The 17,150-nt window shown below is 38.2% G+C and overlaps 1 protein-coding gene and 1 non-coding gene across 2 annotated transcripts in view; both read right to left on the bottom strand.

The window, feature by feature from the left end:
• Sos2 (SOS Ras/Rho guanine nucleotide exchange factor 2) overlaps positions 1–17,150 on the bottom strand; it is a 66,476-nt gene that overhangs the window by 47,028 nt on the left and 2,298 nt on the right. Inside the window, exons 2-7 of the mRNA XM_090345057.1 lie at positions 7,282–7,407; positions 5,675–5,806; positions 3,914–4,078; positions 3,208–3,411; positions 2,172–2,315; positions 434–544 (exon numbers count right to left, since the gene is read on the bottom strand). Of these exons, the coding sequence (XP_090201183.1) occupies positions 434–544; positions 2,172–2,315; positions 3,208–3,411; positions 3,914–4,078; positions 5,675–5,806; positions 7,282–7,407 (882 nt within the window). The remainder of the gene's footprint in view (positions 1–433; positions 545–2,171; positions 2,316–3,207; positions 3,412–3,913; positions 4,079–5,674; positions 5,807–7,281; positions 7,408–17,150) is intronic.
• LOC150055119 (U6 spliceosomal RNA) lies at positions 14,688–14,790 on the bottom strand. The gene has a single exon (XR_016537704.1). It is a non-coding gene; the product is annotated as a U6 spliceosomal RNA (small nuclear RNA).

The following is a 17,150-nucleotide window of genomic DNA, read 5'->3' on the forward strand; positions in this document are numbered from 1 at the left end:
AATATGATTTTTTCTAAGTCTTTCCATTTCCTTACAAATGGGGTGATGTCATTCTTTCTGATAGCAGCATAGAATTCCATTGTGTATAAATTCCACATCTTGTTGATCCAATTATCAACTGAGGGGCATCTGGGTTGGTTCCATATCTTTGCTATAGTAAATAGTGCTGCAATGAACACTGTTGTGCTAGTGGATTTAGTATGTCCTTGTTTCTGGACAATTGGGTAAATGCCATGTAGTGGAATTGCTGGGTCATAAGGGAGCTCTATGTTTAGCCTTTTGAGGCACTGCCATAGTGCTTTCCATAGTGGTTGAACAAGTCTGCATTCCCACCAACAGTGTAGTAGTGATCCCTCCCAGCCACATCCCCTCCAGCATTTCAACAGAATATTTCTTTACATCTTTTTTTTTAAGCACAGTAAATTTAAGTTACCTGAAAGTGTAAAGCAACAGTAGGCTTGGCCATCAATTTACTGAAGTGCTCATTAAACTCAGGTGAAAGAATGTCCTGTGATAAAGTTTCATATGGATCAAATGCTTGTTCCTGTTTTTAAAAAATTGAAAATGTAAACAAAATGATTGGGAGAGGGTGGAGGGAGGGAAATGAGGACAAAAACACGAGAAGGGGTATCAATGTGTGAGAAGTAATGCACCTATTATCTGGTGAATGTAACTATAACCCCTCTATACATTACAATAAATTTAAAAAATAAAAATGTGTTAGGTTTTAAAACAATCTTTTCTTCTAATATGACAGATTAGTAACGATTTTTATTCAAGTCCACTAGGGTTTTTGTTTGTTTGTTTTGCCAGTCCAGGCTTGAGCTCAGGGCCTGAGCACTATCCTTGGGCTTTCTCAAGGCTAGAACCTTACCACTTGAGCCACAACACCACTTCCAGCTTTTTCTATGCATGTGGTACCAAGGAATCGAACCCGGGTCTTCATGCATGCTAGGCAAGCACTCTACCACTACGCCAAATTTCTGGCCCACAAGTCCACTAGGTTTTATCCTTTTTCTCTTACTTTTCAGGGACAAATAATAATTAGGGCTGATTAATTTAAAGCACAGACTTTATGAAAGCACAGACTTTGGACAAAAGAAGACAAGAGATAACAAGTCTTAGCCAAGTACACTTCAAGCCTATAATCCTGGCTAGTAGGTAGAGATTGGGGTATCTCAGTTCATGGTTAGCTCAGACAAAAAAAGTTTCTGACATTCCAGCCAGTGTTTGGGCATGATGACATGTGCCATCTGTCATCAAAGCTATGCACAAAATACAAATACGAAATCACAGTCCAGGTCTGTCTAGACATAGACAATCACTCTGAAAATAACTAATTCAGAGCCAGGTACCTGTAGCTAACACCTATAATCCCACTTATTCAGGATCCTAAGATTAAAGATGATGTTGTGAAGCCAGCAGGGGAATAAACATCCCCAAGACTCTATCTTTAATTAGCTGGCAAAAAGCTGGACTTGAGGCATGACTCAACTGGTAGAGCATCAAAATAAATAAGAGGTTATAAACTAGTATGATATTATAATATGAAAACATTCTATTACGAATTAAGGCTGGGCTGGGCACCAGTGTCTCATGCCTATAATCCTAGCTACTCAGGAGGTTAAAATATGAGGGTCTTTGAGGCACATATCTCCAGTTAAAAAGCAAAAAAGCTAGAAGGTATAGCTCAGGTGGTAGAGTGGCAGTGTTGACGAAAAAGTGAAACCAGACCTTAAGGTTCTGAGTTTAAGACCAGTACTGACAGAAAATAAAAATTAAAAATAAGGGGTTGGGGGTTTGGCCTAGTGGTAGAGTGCTTGCCTAGCAAGCATCCACAAAGACCTGGGTTGATTCTTTAATACCACATTCATTAAAAAAAAAAAAGCCGGAGTGGTACTTTGGCTCAAGTGGTAGAACTCTAGCCTTGAGAAAGCCTAAGGACAGTGCCCATGCCCTGAATTCAAGCCCCAGGACAGGCAAAAAAAAAAAAGAAAAAGAAAAAACAGAAAAAAGTCACTAAAAATATAAACAATCTAATTTAAGCTTACTTTTAGTTAAATTTTAACAATATCCAGCAGTTTCTTCTAATTTGTCACAAAAAATAGATTACTAAATTTCTTAATATAGAAATCAGGTATTTAAATGAGAATTTAATTTTACAACCTTACCTCGGCTAAATCCTCAAAACAGCTGCCTGCTAGGGGATGAGGGCTACTTTCATCAGTCATTTCAACTGTGTCTTCAATCAAACCTAAAAGTTTCACAGTCAATTCATGTATATCTGAAATGTTACTGAAAATCCTTTCAATATCCTGAAAGAAACAGAAAAGTAAAGGCATTTAAGGTTGAAAATTTCACCTAAAAATTACTAAACAGAAATAGAAAGCAAGGGTTAAGGATGTAGTATCACCCAATCTCATAGATTTGAAGGCACAGTAAAATCTCCTGGGCTTCAGACCATAAACATACCAGAAAATATAAATTCTACATATCTTTCTTTCATAAATTGTAAGTAAATCTTTACATAAAGAATTCGGGGGGGCCGGGAGTTTGGCCTAGTGGTTAAAGTGCTTGCCTAGCATGCATGAAGACCCGGGTTCAATTCCTTGGTACCACATACATAGAAAAAAGCCGGAAGTGGTGCTGAGGCTCAAGTGGTAGAGCTCTAGCCGTGAGAAAGCCCAAGGACAGTGCTCATTCAAGCCCCAGGAGTAGCAAGAGGATCATGGTTCTTGCCAGCCCTGGCAAAAAAAAGTCTATGTGATACTTATCTCCAGTTAAGCATCAAAAAAGCCAGAAGTAGTTCAAATGGCAGAGTGATAGCCTTGAGCAAAAAACCTCAGGGATAGCATGCTGGCCCACATATGAAGTCCCAGGCCAGGTAAAAAATAAAGTTAAAAGAATTTACCTTTTAAAGAATTCCACTGCTAAAATGTCACAGCCTTAAAGGACTTGCCAAAAGATGGGTAAAAAAACATAGATTTTTCTTTTCATTACACTGTGAAGCAGAAAAGGCTGCCATGCCAGTGTAATCCCCCTTCTAATTCTGTGTCCAGTTTCCTTGTCATACTGTATAACTCACATGTGAAATCCACAAATATGTAAAAGGAATATTTTTATATACTAGTAAATAACACTGGTACGGATTATTTTCAAACTGGTATTTAGGGGTCTACAGAACTTCAAACCCCCAGAAATACTTACAGAAGGCTTAAACAAGTTTCTATCAGAAAGAAAGGCCTCTCGAAATACTTTTATGATCATATTTAACTCCCGCAGATACTGTCTTTCTTCTGCAATTTCAGTCCTCACAAGGTCATAGTAATTTAATTCACCTGAAGAACTAGGTTCATCTTCACAGAGAGAAACCAAACCTATGTCATCCTGGTCAAACATGTCCATCAAGACCTGAGAAACACAAATCATGAATGTATAAAGTCATTTCCTCTTTATAAAATTATTTTTACGTCTCATACTAAGACATTATCAAACAATGAGAAATACTAGAAGCAAATTTTGTTAGAAAATTTAGAAAAAGAGAAAAATGAAAAAGAGGTGAAAAATGTTAAAATAAAATTGGATAAAGCAAAATACAGATGCATTTTTGGCCAGGTGCCAGTGGTTCATGTCTGTAATCCTAGCTACTCAGGAGGCTGAGATCTAAAGATCATGGTTTGAAGCCAACCCAGACAAGAAAGTCCATGAAACTCTTTTCCCCAATAAAAGAATCAAAAACTGGAAGTGGTGCTGTGGCTCAAGTAGTAGAGCACTGGCCTTGAGCACAAAGAGGCTCTGGGACAGTACCCAAGCCCTAAGTTCAAACCTCACAACTAACACACACACACACACACACACACCAAGACCTACAGTTGTTACTATTCAAGTTTAAATGCCTTTTAACCTTACTTACCTTATCTGCACACATTGACACTTTAATGTCCTGTTGAGATATTTCATAATGTCGGATATTAAAAACATAATTACCAGCCAATTTTAAAATGTCTGCCGAGATATACTCTAGAACAGCCACAATATATAGGGACACATGATAGTCCACTTTATACCCCAAAACTTCCTGTGGAAAAAAACAATTTGATTTTTAAAAACTGCACTGTCAAGTACTAGTTTAATAACTTAAAAAATTCTACTTAATGGTGATTGGGAGAGAAGAAATTATCTCAGTGGCATATATTCAAAAGGTTAGATGAAATGGTGAGAACTGAAGAAAATAAATTCCTCTATAACATCTTGCTTATAAATAACTTTTTTTTTTTTTTCCCACCAGTCCTGGGCTTGGGCTCAGGGCCTGAGCATTGTCCTTGGGTTTTCTCAAGGCTAGAGCTCTACCACTTGAGCCACAGCACCACTTCTGGCTTCTTTCTATGTATGTGGTACGGAGGAATTGAACCCAGGTCTTTGTGCATGCTAGGCAAGCACTTTAACCACTAGGCCAAACTCCTGTCCCCACTTCTGGCTTTTTTCTATGTATGTGGTACAGAGGAATTGAACCCGGTCTTCTGTGCATGCTGAACTCCCAGCCCTTATAAATAACTTTCTATACAGCAAATTTTTCAATTTACAGAAAGCATAAGATATAAAGTTAGCTTTTGCCCTGAGAATTACAAGCTTCTTTTTTTTTAAGATCTAGTAAGTTTACAAGAATAATTGCTTCTAACACAGAAATCTTGCACTAAACAGCATTAACATCCCCTTTCTCTACAAACCTTAAAAAAAACTATCTTTTATTTAAACTAGTTTGATTTGGAGAAGAGGAATACATGAGGAAGAGGTTGAGAATTCCTGAAATTACTTCAAAATCCATGTACAACCAAGTATATTCATAGATTAAAACATTTGGGCATTGGTGGCTCATATCTATAATTCTATTTACCTAGGATCCTGAAAAGTAAGGATTATGTTTTAAAGCCCATTCAGGCAGGAAAACTGAGAGACTCACTTCAGTTTATCACATAAAGCCAGAAATGGAGTTGTGGCTCAAGTGGTAGAATGCTAGCCTTGAGCAAAAGAGCTCAAGTACAGCGACCATGCCCCAAGTTTAAGTTCCAATACTACCACAATAATTTAGAGGGAAAAAAAAAAGCCCATAGTGAAATATTATCTAGTTTATTTATTTAATATATAGATTAATTTTAAAACAATTCTAGACTCACAGTAGCTTTTGACATACTTTTTTTTTTCCAACAATAAATGATTGAGAATTCAAGTCTACTATATAGGAACCAGTCAGGAGTAGCTGTCATTGAGAGATACCACCAAGATGCCACAAACTGTAAGGATTATTTGTGATTATTTTCCTTGATTATTTGAAAGGCAACGTATCTTATCGGAATACTTTTGTTTGTTTTTGTTCTTTTGTTAGCAGAAGAAGCTGGAGTTTGAACCTAAACTTTCATACTTACTAAACATATACTGTGCTACTGATCTACACCATCAACATTTATCTTTATTTTGTACATTATATACATACATATGTTTGTATATATAAACATGTATATGTACAGATATATACATATATACAACATATGCATATATGTATCTGCATGTATATGTAGACGCATATATACAACAGAACATACTATGTAAATACTCCAATACTATGTAAAGTATTATATATTATAAGGCATTTTCCCAATGTCTAATCTTATATTACCTTCAATGAAGGATGGATTTTGTCTACAGGCAGTAAAAGAGGGTTTCTTCGTTTTCTTTTCTCTATGGCAGATTGTGCATCAGCAATAGCCCACTTATCAATTGGATGAGGAAAGGTCTTTTGGACTCGTTCCTGTTCAGATCATAGCAGGACAGTAGCATTATTAATAAAAGATCATAAATAGAAAACTCATACAAAATTTAACTTCATTACTATCTGTATGTATGTGTGTGCATGCTGGCTTCAAATCAAGACCCTTAGAACTCAGCCTACTGAGTAACTAGAATTACAGACTTGAGTCACTAATAGTTTATTTTCTCCTTCCCTCCTCCTCCTCCTCTTCCTTCTCCTCCTCCTATTTTTTTTCTTTTTGTCAGTCCTGGGCTTGAATCCAGGGTCTGAGTGCACTATCCTTGGGTTTTCTCAAGGCTAGAGCTCTACCACTTGAACTACAGCACCACTTCTGGCTTTTTTCTACGTATGTGATACTGAGGAATTGAACCTGGGTCTTCGTGCAAGCTAGTCAAGCACTCTACCACTAGGCCAAACTCCCGGCCCTCAGCTTATTTTCTTTTATGGTTCCCCAAGTTTGTGAAATATATTCCAAAGTTTCTTCATCTATAAATCTACCCAGTTTTGCTAGTAGTTTGGTTTTTGTTGAGATTTTTTGCTTTCCTCAAGGAATTACCTTGGTATCTTCATTGAAATTGAGCTTTAATCAGGCTCTGGTGGCTCACACCTATAATTCTAGCTACTCAGGAAGCTGAGATCTGAGGATCACGGTTCAAAGCCAGCGGAGGCAGGAAAGTCTGTGAGACTTATCTCCAATTAACCACAGGAAAACCAGAAGTGGTACTGTCTCTCTACGTGGCAGAATGCTAGCCTTAAGTGAAAGAGCTCAGAGAAAGTGCCCAGGCCCTGAGTTCAGGCCCCATGACCAACAATAAAGAAAAAAAAATGAGGCCAGAAGTATGGCCTGGTGGTAGAGTGCTCACCGAGCATACATAAAGTCCTGGCTTTGATTCTTTGGTACCACATACACACAGGGAAAAAAAAAAGCCAGAAATGGTGCTGTGGCTCAAGGGGTAGAGTTCTAGCCTTGAGAAAGCCCAAGGACAGTGCCCAGGCCCTGAGTTCAGGCCCCAGGACTGGCAAAAAATAAAGAAAAAGAGTTTCGTAATACACACACACACACACACACACACACACACACACACACACACACAGATTGATATTGATACAGATTACAATTATATACTATATTAAAACTATGTGATATTGTTTTAATGAGTCCAGTTTTCACAATTTTTTTTGGGGGGGGGGGCCTTAAACTCTAGGCCCTGAGCTCTTCAGCTCAAGGCTATCTATCGCCCTACCCCTTGAGCTACAGCCCCACTTCAATTTTCTAGTGGTTAATTGGAGATAAGATTCTGACAGACTTTAGTGCCCGTGCTGGCTTTGAACCATGATCCTCCAATCTCAGCCTCCTGAGTAGCTAGGATTACAGGGATAAGCCACCATGCCTGGCTTCATAATAATTTACAGCAATACATATTTAGATACAAAAGTTAATTCAATGGCTTTTTAAACAACAGAATTATTTTTACCTCCACATCTTGAACAGTCCTTGGCTGGGCCATGCATAATTTATTAAGTAGCTGAAAAATCAGCTCTTCAATATAGTAGAGAGATTCTTCATTAGCTGAAAGATTGGGATGTACTTGTTCCTGAACCTTTAAAAGAAAGATTTTCAGTTGAAATTCTGGTAAAATAGTATAAAATGAATAAAAATCAATGACAATCTTATGGATTAAGATTGTCACTCAAACGTGACCATAAACACAGAACAAAAAGAAACTATTTGTTGGTTCGTGTAAACTTTTCTTAATCTACAGAGTAATGGGGTTTTTTTGACAAAACTGTTAGGAAGCCACTGCACTTCTCCCTCCACCAACAGTAACACATAAAGTACTGTGCCAGGTGCTGGTGGCTCACATCTGTACTCCTAGCTATGCAGAAGGAGGCTGAGATCTGAGGATCCTTTCATGCCCACTCAGGCATGAAAGGCTTTGAGACTCTTATTTTCCAAGTAACTACCAGACAACTGGTAGAGCTGTGGCTCAAAGTGGTACATCAATAGTCTTGAGCAAAAAGAGTTCACAGTCCACACCCTGGCCCTGAGTTCAAGCCCCATGACCCACCAAAAAAAAAAAAAAAATTCTCTTCAGTTTCAGAAGAATCACAGCTATCCTAAAGCCAAGTTTTAAAAAAAAAAAAAACTAGAAAACTAGAAGCCTATGCATACTACAGGTCATAAACACCAGCAATTCAAGCACTTCTCAAAAACCTTATTACATCTCAAACTAGAAAGATGCTCTAAAAAAAGACAGTGTGTTCAAATATGCTCCCTATTGTTTCGACCTACCTATGCTGAGCTTTTGTTGTTGCTGTTCTTATTCTTTTGTGAATGTGTTTTTCTTGTTTGTTTTCTTTTGCCAGTCCTAGGGCTTGAACTCAAGGCCTAGCAGCTCTCCTGAGCCTCTTTGTGCTCAAGGCTAGTGCTCTACCACTCTACTGGTTTTTCTTTTTTTTTTTCCCCCAGTCCTGGACTTTCTCAAGCACCACTTCCAGCTTTTTTCTATGTACTTTCTATGTATGTGGTACCGAGGAATCAAACCTGGGTCTTTGTGCATGCTAGGCAAGCACTCTACCACTAGGCCAAACTCCTAGCCATCTGCTGATTTTTCTGAGTAGTTTATTGGCGATAAGAGTCTTGGGAGGGGGTTGGGAATGTGGCTTAATGATAGAGTGCTCGCCTACCATGCATGAAGCCCTGGGTTCGATTCCTCAGTTCAAGCCCAGGACTGGCAAAAAGAAAAAAAGAAAGAAAGAAAGAAAAAGTCTCAGGGTCTTTTCTACCCAGACAGGCTTCAAATCAAAATCCTCAGATCACAGCCTTTTGAGTAGCTAGGATTTCAAGTGTGAGTCACTGGCACCCAGCTGTCATTCTTATCTTTAAATAAATTTATTTTTAAAGTACTTGGGTTCATGCCTTTAATCTTAGCTTCTCCAGAGGCTGAGATCTAAAAATTTTAGTTTGAAGACAGACCACACAGGAAAGTCTGAGAGTCTTATCTTCAATTAACAACCAAACAGAGCCAAAAGTAAAGCTAAAGCTTAAGTGGCAGAATATCAGCCTTGAATGAAAAACACAAAAGAGGAGCATGAGACCCTAAATTTAAAACCTAGGACTAGCATACACATACACACACATACAAACAAAAAAAGTGAGTGTGTGTATTCTATTCATTTTGATTCTCTAGAGACTCCAAACTAATAACTTACTGGAAAAATTATTTTACTTCATAAAAAAGAAGTCAAAGTGTGCAGGCTGGCTCTGCACACTACCAGCCAGGCATGTTAGCTCACACCTGTAATCTTAGCTACTCAGGAGGCTGAGATCTGAGGATCATGGTTCAATGCCAGCCCAAGCACAAAAGTCCTTGAGACCCTTACCTCAACCACCAGAAAACTGGAAGTGGCACTATAAGCTGAAGAGCTCAAGGACAGAGCCTAGTCTGAGTTCAAGTCCCACAACTGACCACAAAAAAAAAAAACCTTTAAAGAAAGTAAAAACATGATGTGGCCAAGAAGGATCACTACTACAGTGTTGGTGGGAGTGTAAACTTAAACTCGTTCAACCACTATGGAAAGCAGTATGGCAGTTCCTCAAAAGACTAAAAATAGAGCTCCCCTATGACCCAGCAATTCCACTACTTGGCATTTACCCAATCATCCAGAAACAAGGACAGACTAAATCCACTTGCACAACAATGTTCATTGCAGCACTATTTACCATATCAAAGATATGGAACCAACCCAGATGCCCCTCAGTTGATGAGTGGATCAACAAGATGTGATATTTATACACAATGGGATTCTATGCTGCTGTCAGAAAGAAGGACATTGCCCCATTTGTAAGGAAATGGAAAGACTTGGAAAAAAATCATATTAAGTGAAGTAAGCCAGACTCAAAGGAACACAGGCTCAATGGTTTCTCTCATTTATCATAATTAGTGTAAACCTTGGACTCTCCTAGCAGAGGTTTACAATAGGTCAAAGCCTAGATACATAAGGCCATATAGGATGAGGCTAAATGAAAGGACCTCCAGAATATAGAAATAAGAGCCATACAATGTATGATTGCTGTTCTTAATGTACTATGTTATTTCTCATCTCTTTTGTTGTCCCTTGGTTATCTCATATTGTTACAGTATCTTACCTTGTTATCTAATATATTGTATATATGTTTATTTGTTAATCTTAAAATTGGATAGGGAAGGGGGTTAATCTTAAAATTGGATAGGGAAGGGGGAAAACAAGATGAGGGAAAGGAGTAGGGGAGAGAAATGGAGACAAAAACATGAGAAACAGTAGCAATGTTTGTGAAGTAATGCACTTCTATCTGGCGAATATAATATAACCCTTCTATTAATTACAATAAAAAATATATTTTAAAAAGAAAGTAAAAACATAAGTTTGGGAGAAGATAAATATAGCACATAAAATTTAAAAAAACTCATCTAGAAATTAAAAAGCAATCTTAAAAGTTCAATAAGAAAAAAATGATAAAAATACATGATTGGAGGCTAGGAGTTTGGTCTAGCGGTAGAGTGCTTACCTAGCATGCACAAAGACCAGGATTTGATTCCTCGGTATCACATACATAGAAAAAGCCAGAAGTGGTGCTGTGGCTCAAGTGGTAGAGCTCTAGCCTTGAGAAAAATCCAAGGACAGTGCTCAGACCATGATTTCAAGCCTAGGACTGCCCACCCCCCCCCCCAAAAAAAAGAGGCTTCTCCAATTTTCCAGAAGATTGGTGATAACATGATCCCAGGTTGTAGAAGAGGAACACAAGTATAAAATGGAGACTGCACATACTTACAGTCTGAAATAGAGCTAAAAATAATTTTCTGACAGATTTGATGTGTGGTATGAAAAAAAAATACAGGATTCAGAAATAACTCCAGAATTTTACTTTGAGTAACTAAAAAAACAGAGCAGCCATATACTCTCATGGGCACTATGACAAAAAAAAAAAAAAGAGCAAGTTCTAGTTATTAGAATTGGAGCAGGGAGGGCCCAGGAGCATAGCCTAGTGGTACAGTGCTCACATAACATACATGAAGCCCTGGATTCAATTCCTCAGTACCACATACTTAGAAAAAGCCAGAAGTGGTGCTCAAGTGGCAAAGCACTAGCCTTGAGCAAAAAGTGATCAAGGGCAGTGCCCAGGCCCTAAGTTCAGGCCCCAGAACTGGCAAAAAAAAAAAGAAAAAAAAAAAAAGAATTGGAGCAGGGATGTAGTTTAGTAGGAAAACATTTTCCTGGCATGTACATAGCCCTGTTTAATCTCTAGTACCAAAGGGAGAGGGAGAGGGAGAGGGAGAGGGAGAGGGAGAGGGAGAGGGAGAGGGAGAGAGGGAGAGAGGGAGAGAGGGAGAGAGAGAGAGAGAGACAGAGAGAGAGACAGAGAGAGAGACAGAGAGAGAGACAGAGAGAGAGAGAGACAGAGAGAGAGAGACAGAGAGAGAGAGACAGAGAGAATAAGAGAGAAAGAAATAATTTGAATAATGTAGAAATCATCAAATATAGATGATGTGTAAATCAGGAGAGAAAGCTGAGTAGGAGGATTTCTAAGAGAGTGACGGTATAAAGAACAGAAATCCATAACAACTAATATCTGGAAGGATCCAAATGATGTGGCTGGTAAGTCTGAAATAAGGAGGAATCAGAAGCAGTGTTTCAGCTACAAAACAATTTTTTTTTTGCCAGACCTGGGACTCGAATTCAGGACCTGAACACTGACTGTCCTTGGGCTTTCTCAAGGCTAGAGCTCTACCACTTGAGCCACAGCACCACTTCTGGCTTTTTCTGTGTATGTGGTACCAAGGAATTGAACCCGGGTCTTTACACATGCTAGGCAAGCACTCCTACCACTAGGCCAAACTCTCAGCCCGCAGCTCACAAAACAATTTAATGAACAACAACTATAGCACAGAAAACTTTCATTTGGAAGAGTCAATATTAGTATTCATATCTCAACTGCCATATTATTTTCATTCTATTGTTTCACTACCAAACACGAAAAATAAAGTCAATAAGGTTTTATACATTTCAAACAGCTTTCTACTATCACTTTTGTGTGTGTGTGTGTGGGTGGGTCATGGGGCTTGAACTCAGCCTGGAAGCTGTCCCTGAGCTCTTCAGCTCAAGGTTACAGCCCCTACCTTGAACCAAGCCCCACTTCCCATTTTCTAGAGGTTAATTGGAAATAAGAGTCTTAAGTCCTTTTATGCTGGGGCTGGCTTTGAACCGTGATCCTCAGATCTCGGCCTCCTGAGTAGCTAGGATTACAGGCGTGAGCCACCATGCTTGGCTTATTATCACGTTTTTAATAAAACTTTCTTTTTTATTAAAAGATTTTATTAACACTGATTTTTTTACATCATATTTCAAATGTCATGTTTAACAAACAAGTATTCGACAAGGGAATCTCTAGATGCAATCACTGTAAAAACTTTCTTTTTATAAAAAAAATACTTTTAGGTTGTTAATTTCTAACATGACTATAATAATAATGTTCAACCCAATAGTTCCATTAAAATTATTTCCTGATTCATATATGCAAGCTAACAGAAGATATAGTCAAATTATTGTTCCTTTAAAAGAGAGATCATGATTAATATAAAAGTTATATACTTTTATGTCAAGTGGTAATACAGTGATGCTCAAACACTTTACATGGGTAATAGGGAGATAAATGCACTATGTCAAAATGCATTCTTAATGGTCATGTAGTTTTAGCTGAATCCCTTATGTCAGTTTGGGTCATTTTGTTTTTTTTGTATGGAATCATTTCACATGATTCACTTGAGTTCTACCTGTTATGGTCCAGAATAGTTGTCACACTGAAAAAAAAAAAAATCACAGAATCTCTATTAGTTTCTGGATTTCACCTGGAATGATTTTTTCAAAAAGCAAATATGATAAAGTTTATCTAATTATTTTCCCAGACAAAATGAAAATCCTGAAGGCTATCCTATTCTTAAATAAAGACTTCATCTTGGCTACATATAATCTACCACATGAACCTCACATTCTTATTCTCCTAGTTCTTTTAAACAAGTGCTTATCATCTACCACCTTTCCTTTTACCTTAAATCTTTTCTCCCATTGCTTCACTGATTCCTCCTAATTTTTCAGATTACTTTGCCTTTCCCCACGCCTCTGCTACAGCCACTTAGAATGCAAGCTTTCTACAGCAGGGCACTTACTAAATCCTAGTGACTGACACATGAAAGGCATTCATTAATATTTTTAAATGTAGATCCTAGAACACTGCACTTCCTTAAAGATGGTTTCTTTGATTCTATTATATATCAATGAAACAAACTTGTACTTTCTGAAATCACTCTACATTTTTCTATGTGCATCCAAAAGATCCTTTCCAGTCTTCTAAAAACTATTTTCAAGAGATATTAATATAAAGGCCAAAATACTACAACCTTTCAGATTCCACAAAAGATGCTATCTTCTTTTGCCTTGTTAGTAATTAACCTAGATGCTCTCTCACATCACTTGCCTTTTAGACAGATATCTAAAAGCAAATCATCACTAGATAAAAAGGTCAGTATACAAACCCAAATCAAATTTGGGTTTCAAGCCAAATTCTTGCCCGGGAATTCAATCAGTTCTTTCATACTCTATTTGTAACCACAGATGGATAAAATAGACATTTTCATCTCCCTGGCTAGCTTGGTAAAGAAAATCTTACAAAAAAGGCATCTAACCAAAGGAAACATGAAAGACTGGAAAACCCGATAAAATTACTTTAAGGCATATTCCCCATATGAAGACTGTTGATTTATCTCGGCATTCAACCAAGTAGCACAAACACACAAAGGTACTAGAAAGACAAAGGTAATAAAATGCATTTATAAATAGATCCCTCCCCCAAGTAATATGATCGCTTCAATATTCTTGGGGAGTAGTAGTAAAGGCATTTGTATTCCTGGCTCTTTTAGGGAAGATACATAATTTAGCAGTAATGTTAACAGTCCACGTATCATCCATTAGTAGTTTCACTCTGCTTTATAGCTTATATATTTTTAAATGCCCAAAGTGAGGTTTTGTTTTTAATGGTATGCCTGGGGCATGGATATTGTAGAGCAGATGCTGAGTATGCATGAGGTCCTGGGTTCAACCTCTATCACCACCAAAAAAAAAAGTTTGCAAAAAAAAAAAAGGAAGAACAAGGCCAGGCATCAGTGGTTTACACCTGTTATCCTAGCTATTCAAGAGATTAAAATCTAAGGATCAAGGTTGGAAGAAAGCCCAGGCCCCACCCAACTCCCCCCCCCAAAAAATCCATGAGAGTCGTATCTCAAATTAACTACCAAAAAAATCTCAGAAGTGGAGCTGTGGGTCAAGTGGTAGAGCAACAGCCTTGAGCAAAAAAGCTAAGGGACAGCACCTAGGCTCTGAGTTCAGACCCTCGTACCAATACCCAGAAAAAAAAGAAAAAACACATTTCTATTTTTGAAATTATTTTTCTGCAAATCTATTTCTCATCCTTTATGTTTCTACCTTATGAAATGAAAATGTTGGTTTAAAAAAATCAGCATTTTATATCCCAACAATAAAATACAATTAAAAATAAAAGTCAATAAAAAAGAAAAAAATCAGCATTTTACATTTTCTTTCCTTCCATTTATTTATTTATTTAGCTATCTATCTATCTATTTATTTATTTTTGCCAGTCCTGTGGCTTGAGCTCAGGGCCTGAGCATTGTCCTTGGATTTTCTCAAGGCTAGCACTCTACCACTTGAGCCACAGCACCACTTCTAGCTTTTTCTATGTGGGGTGCTGAGGAATCAAACCCGGGTCTTCGTGCATGCTAGGCAAGCACTCTTATCATTAGGCCAAACTCCCAGCCCCTCCTTCCTTTTATTTTTAATGGAATACTTTACACAGTTGCTTTCAAACTTGTGCAGAAACCATGTTAATCTTCTCTGTGTTGTTTCAATTTTAGGTAAGTATTACATAGGTGATACTACATTTTCAGTGGTGACATTGCTAACTTTGCCAAAGACATACACACACACACAGTCTCCATAAAGAGTAGTCAAAACTTAAAAGTAAGCAAAAAATAATACTAGGCATTTTCCATGGCAGTTCTTTGCTTGGACCTTTGATGATTTTTTTATTTACTAGACTACTGCACAAACTTCTAAGATGAACTCACAGAATTTTGGCTGATCAAGATGCAAAGAATTTCTATCCAGTGGAAAAGACAACCCAAAATTTACTCTCCTATGTTCTATGACTAATACAATCTTACTGTGTCTTTATTAAATAACCCATAAATCCTCAAATAATTGTTCTTATGAGTGGCCTTAACATCTTACTATATCCACCATTTAATAATGAGCTATAGGATCTGAGAATGTGACTTAGTGGTAGAGTGCTTGCCCAGCATACATGAAGTTGTAGGTTTGATTCCTCAGTACCACATAAACAAAAAGCCAAAAATGATGTGGCTCAAGTGATAGAGTTAGCCTTGGTCAAAAGAAGCTCAGGAACAGTGCCCAGGCCCTGAGCAAACCCAGGACTGGCAAAATAATAACAACAACAATGAGCTGAAATTACTGACAAGTTCACTTCCAGTTACATGAAAGTCATGATTTTAAACTTTCTGAAAATTCTGTTCTAACAGTTGTAAATCTGACACAATCAATGACATTACACTGTTCATTTGACATACATATAAATAGTCCTTACAGGAATCTGAATTCAAATTGCTCTCCTTTACATAAACCAAAATAAATGCAAAACTTTGGTCTAGATGGTAAGTACCTTTACAGCATGGCCTTTACTTCTTTTAAAAAAAAAAAAAAAAACTCTTTCAGGCCAGAGCTACAGGAGCTGAGACTGTGACTTAGTGGTAGAATGTTTACCCAGCATGCACAAAGCATGCACATATGCAGAAAAGGCCAGAAGTGGTGCTGTGGCTTAAGTGGTAGAGCAATAGCCTTGAGAAAGCCAGAAGTGCTGCTGTGGCTCAAATGATAGAACAGTAGCCTTGAGAGAAAGCTCAAGGATAGTGCTCAGACCCTGAGTTCAACCTCCAGAACAGGCAAAAAAAAAAAAAAACAACTTTGTATACTTAGGTTTCAGCATGAATGGTACAAAGTATCTAAAATGTGTTCAATATATGTTAGTGAATAAAGCTAGAATATACCACCGTGTTCAATGTCAATACAAACTACAGCAGAGAATCTTTAGTCAACTTTAGTCATATCTTAGTAGTCTTTGCAACTACATAATCAGGGAAAGAATGAAGCCAAGTTCTAGAGGCTTTTAGTATCAAGACAGCCTCCTACGACTGGGAGCATGGCCTAGTGGTAGTGTTTGCCTAGCATGCACAAACCCCTGGGTTCAACTACTTGATACCACATACACAAAAAAAGCTAAGATAGCCTCCTAGCCAGACCAACTAGGGAGCCAGTGGCTCACATCTGTAATCCAGCTACTCAGGAGGCTGAGATCTGAGGATCACAATTTGAAGCCGGCCCCTATAGAAAACTACATGAGACTCTTATCTCCAATAAGCCAAGAGAAGGAGGAGAAGGAGAAAGAGAAGGAGAAGGAAGAGGAAGAGGAGGAGGCAGAGGAGGAGGAGGAGGAGGAGCAGGAGTAGTAGTAGCAGCAGCAGCAGCAGCAGCAGCAGCAGCAGCAGCAGCAGCAGCAGCAGCAGGAGGAGGAGGAAGAGGAGGAGGAGGAGGAGGAGGAGGAGACAGCGGTGGCAGTGGTGCTGCTGCTGCTGCCGCCACCAGAAATAGTGCTGTGCCTGAAGTGGTAGCATGCTCATCTTGAGCAAAAGCAGCTCAAGGACAGCACCCAGGCCCAGACTTCAAGGCACAGACTTCAAGACCCAGGACAGGCCAAAACAAACAACAACAACAAAAAGATAGTCTCTCCTGCACTGGTAGAATTCTCACTGCACTGCACACAGACACAGTTGGCAGATAGATACATACTAGCATTTAAGATTTCCTGTGAAGAGTAAATCTTGAGCACCATAAGAGCTATAATACTTATTAGCAGGCACTAAACCTAAAAATACTTTTTTAAAAGTGTCAATTCTATCAATAATAGATCCTGTTTTTAAGGGACTGAATATCCTAGATGTCTTTATTTCGTTAGCAAAAGATATAGCAGAATAAAGAGCACCTGGAATATGAGCACAATACATGAATAAAAAATAACAGGACGAAAGCAATGAATTAAAACCAGACCCTAGTGTAACCTAACCTAAAAAAAAAAAATCTGGCAGGGAGTTTAGCCTAGAGGTAGAGTGCTTGCCTAGCATGCTCAAAGACCTGGGGTCAATTCCTTGGTATCAGGTGCCAG

This window comes from Megascapheus bottae, chromosome 14 (assembly GCF_031878675.1).
Source record: "Megascapheus bottae isolate mThoBot1 chromosome 14, mThoBot2.hap1, whole genome shotgun sequence".
NCBI lineage: Eukaryota > Metazoa > Chordata > Mammalia > Rodentia > Geomyidae > Megascapheus > Megascapheus bottae.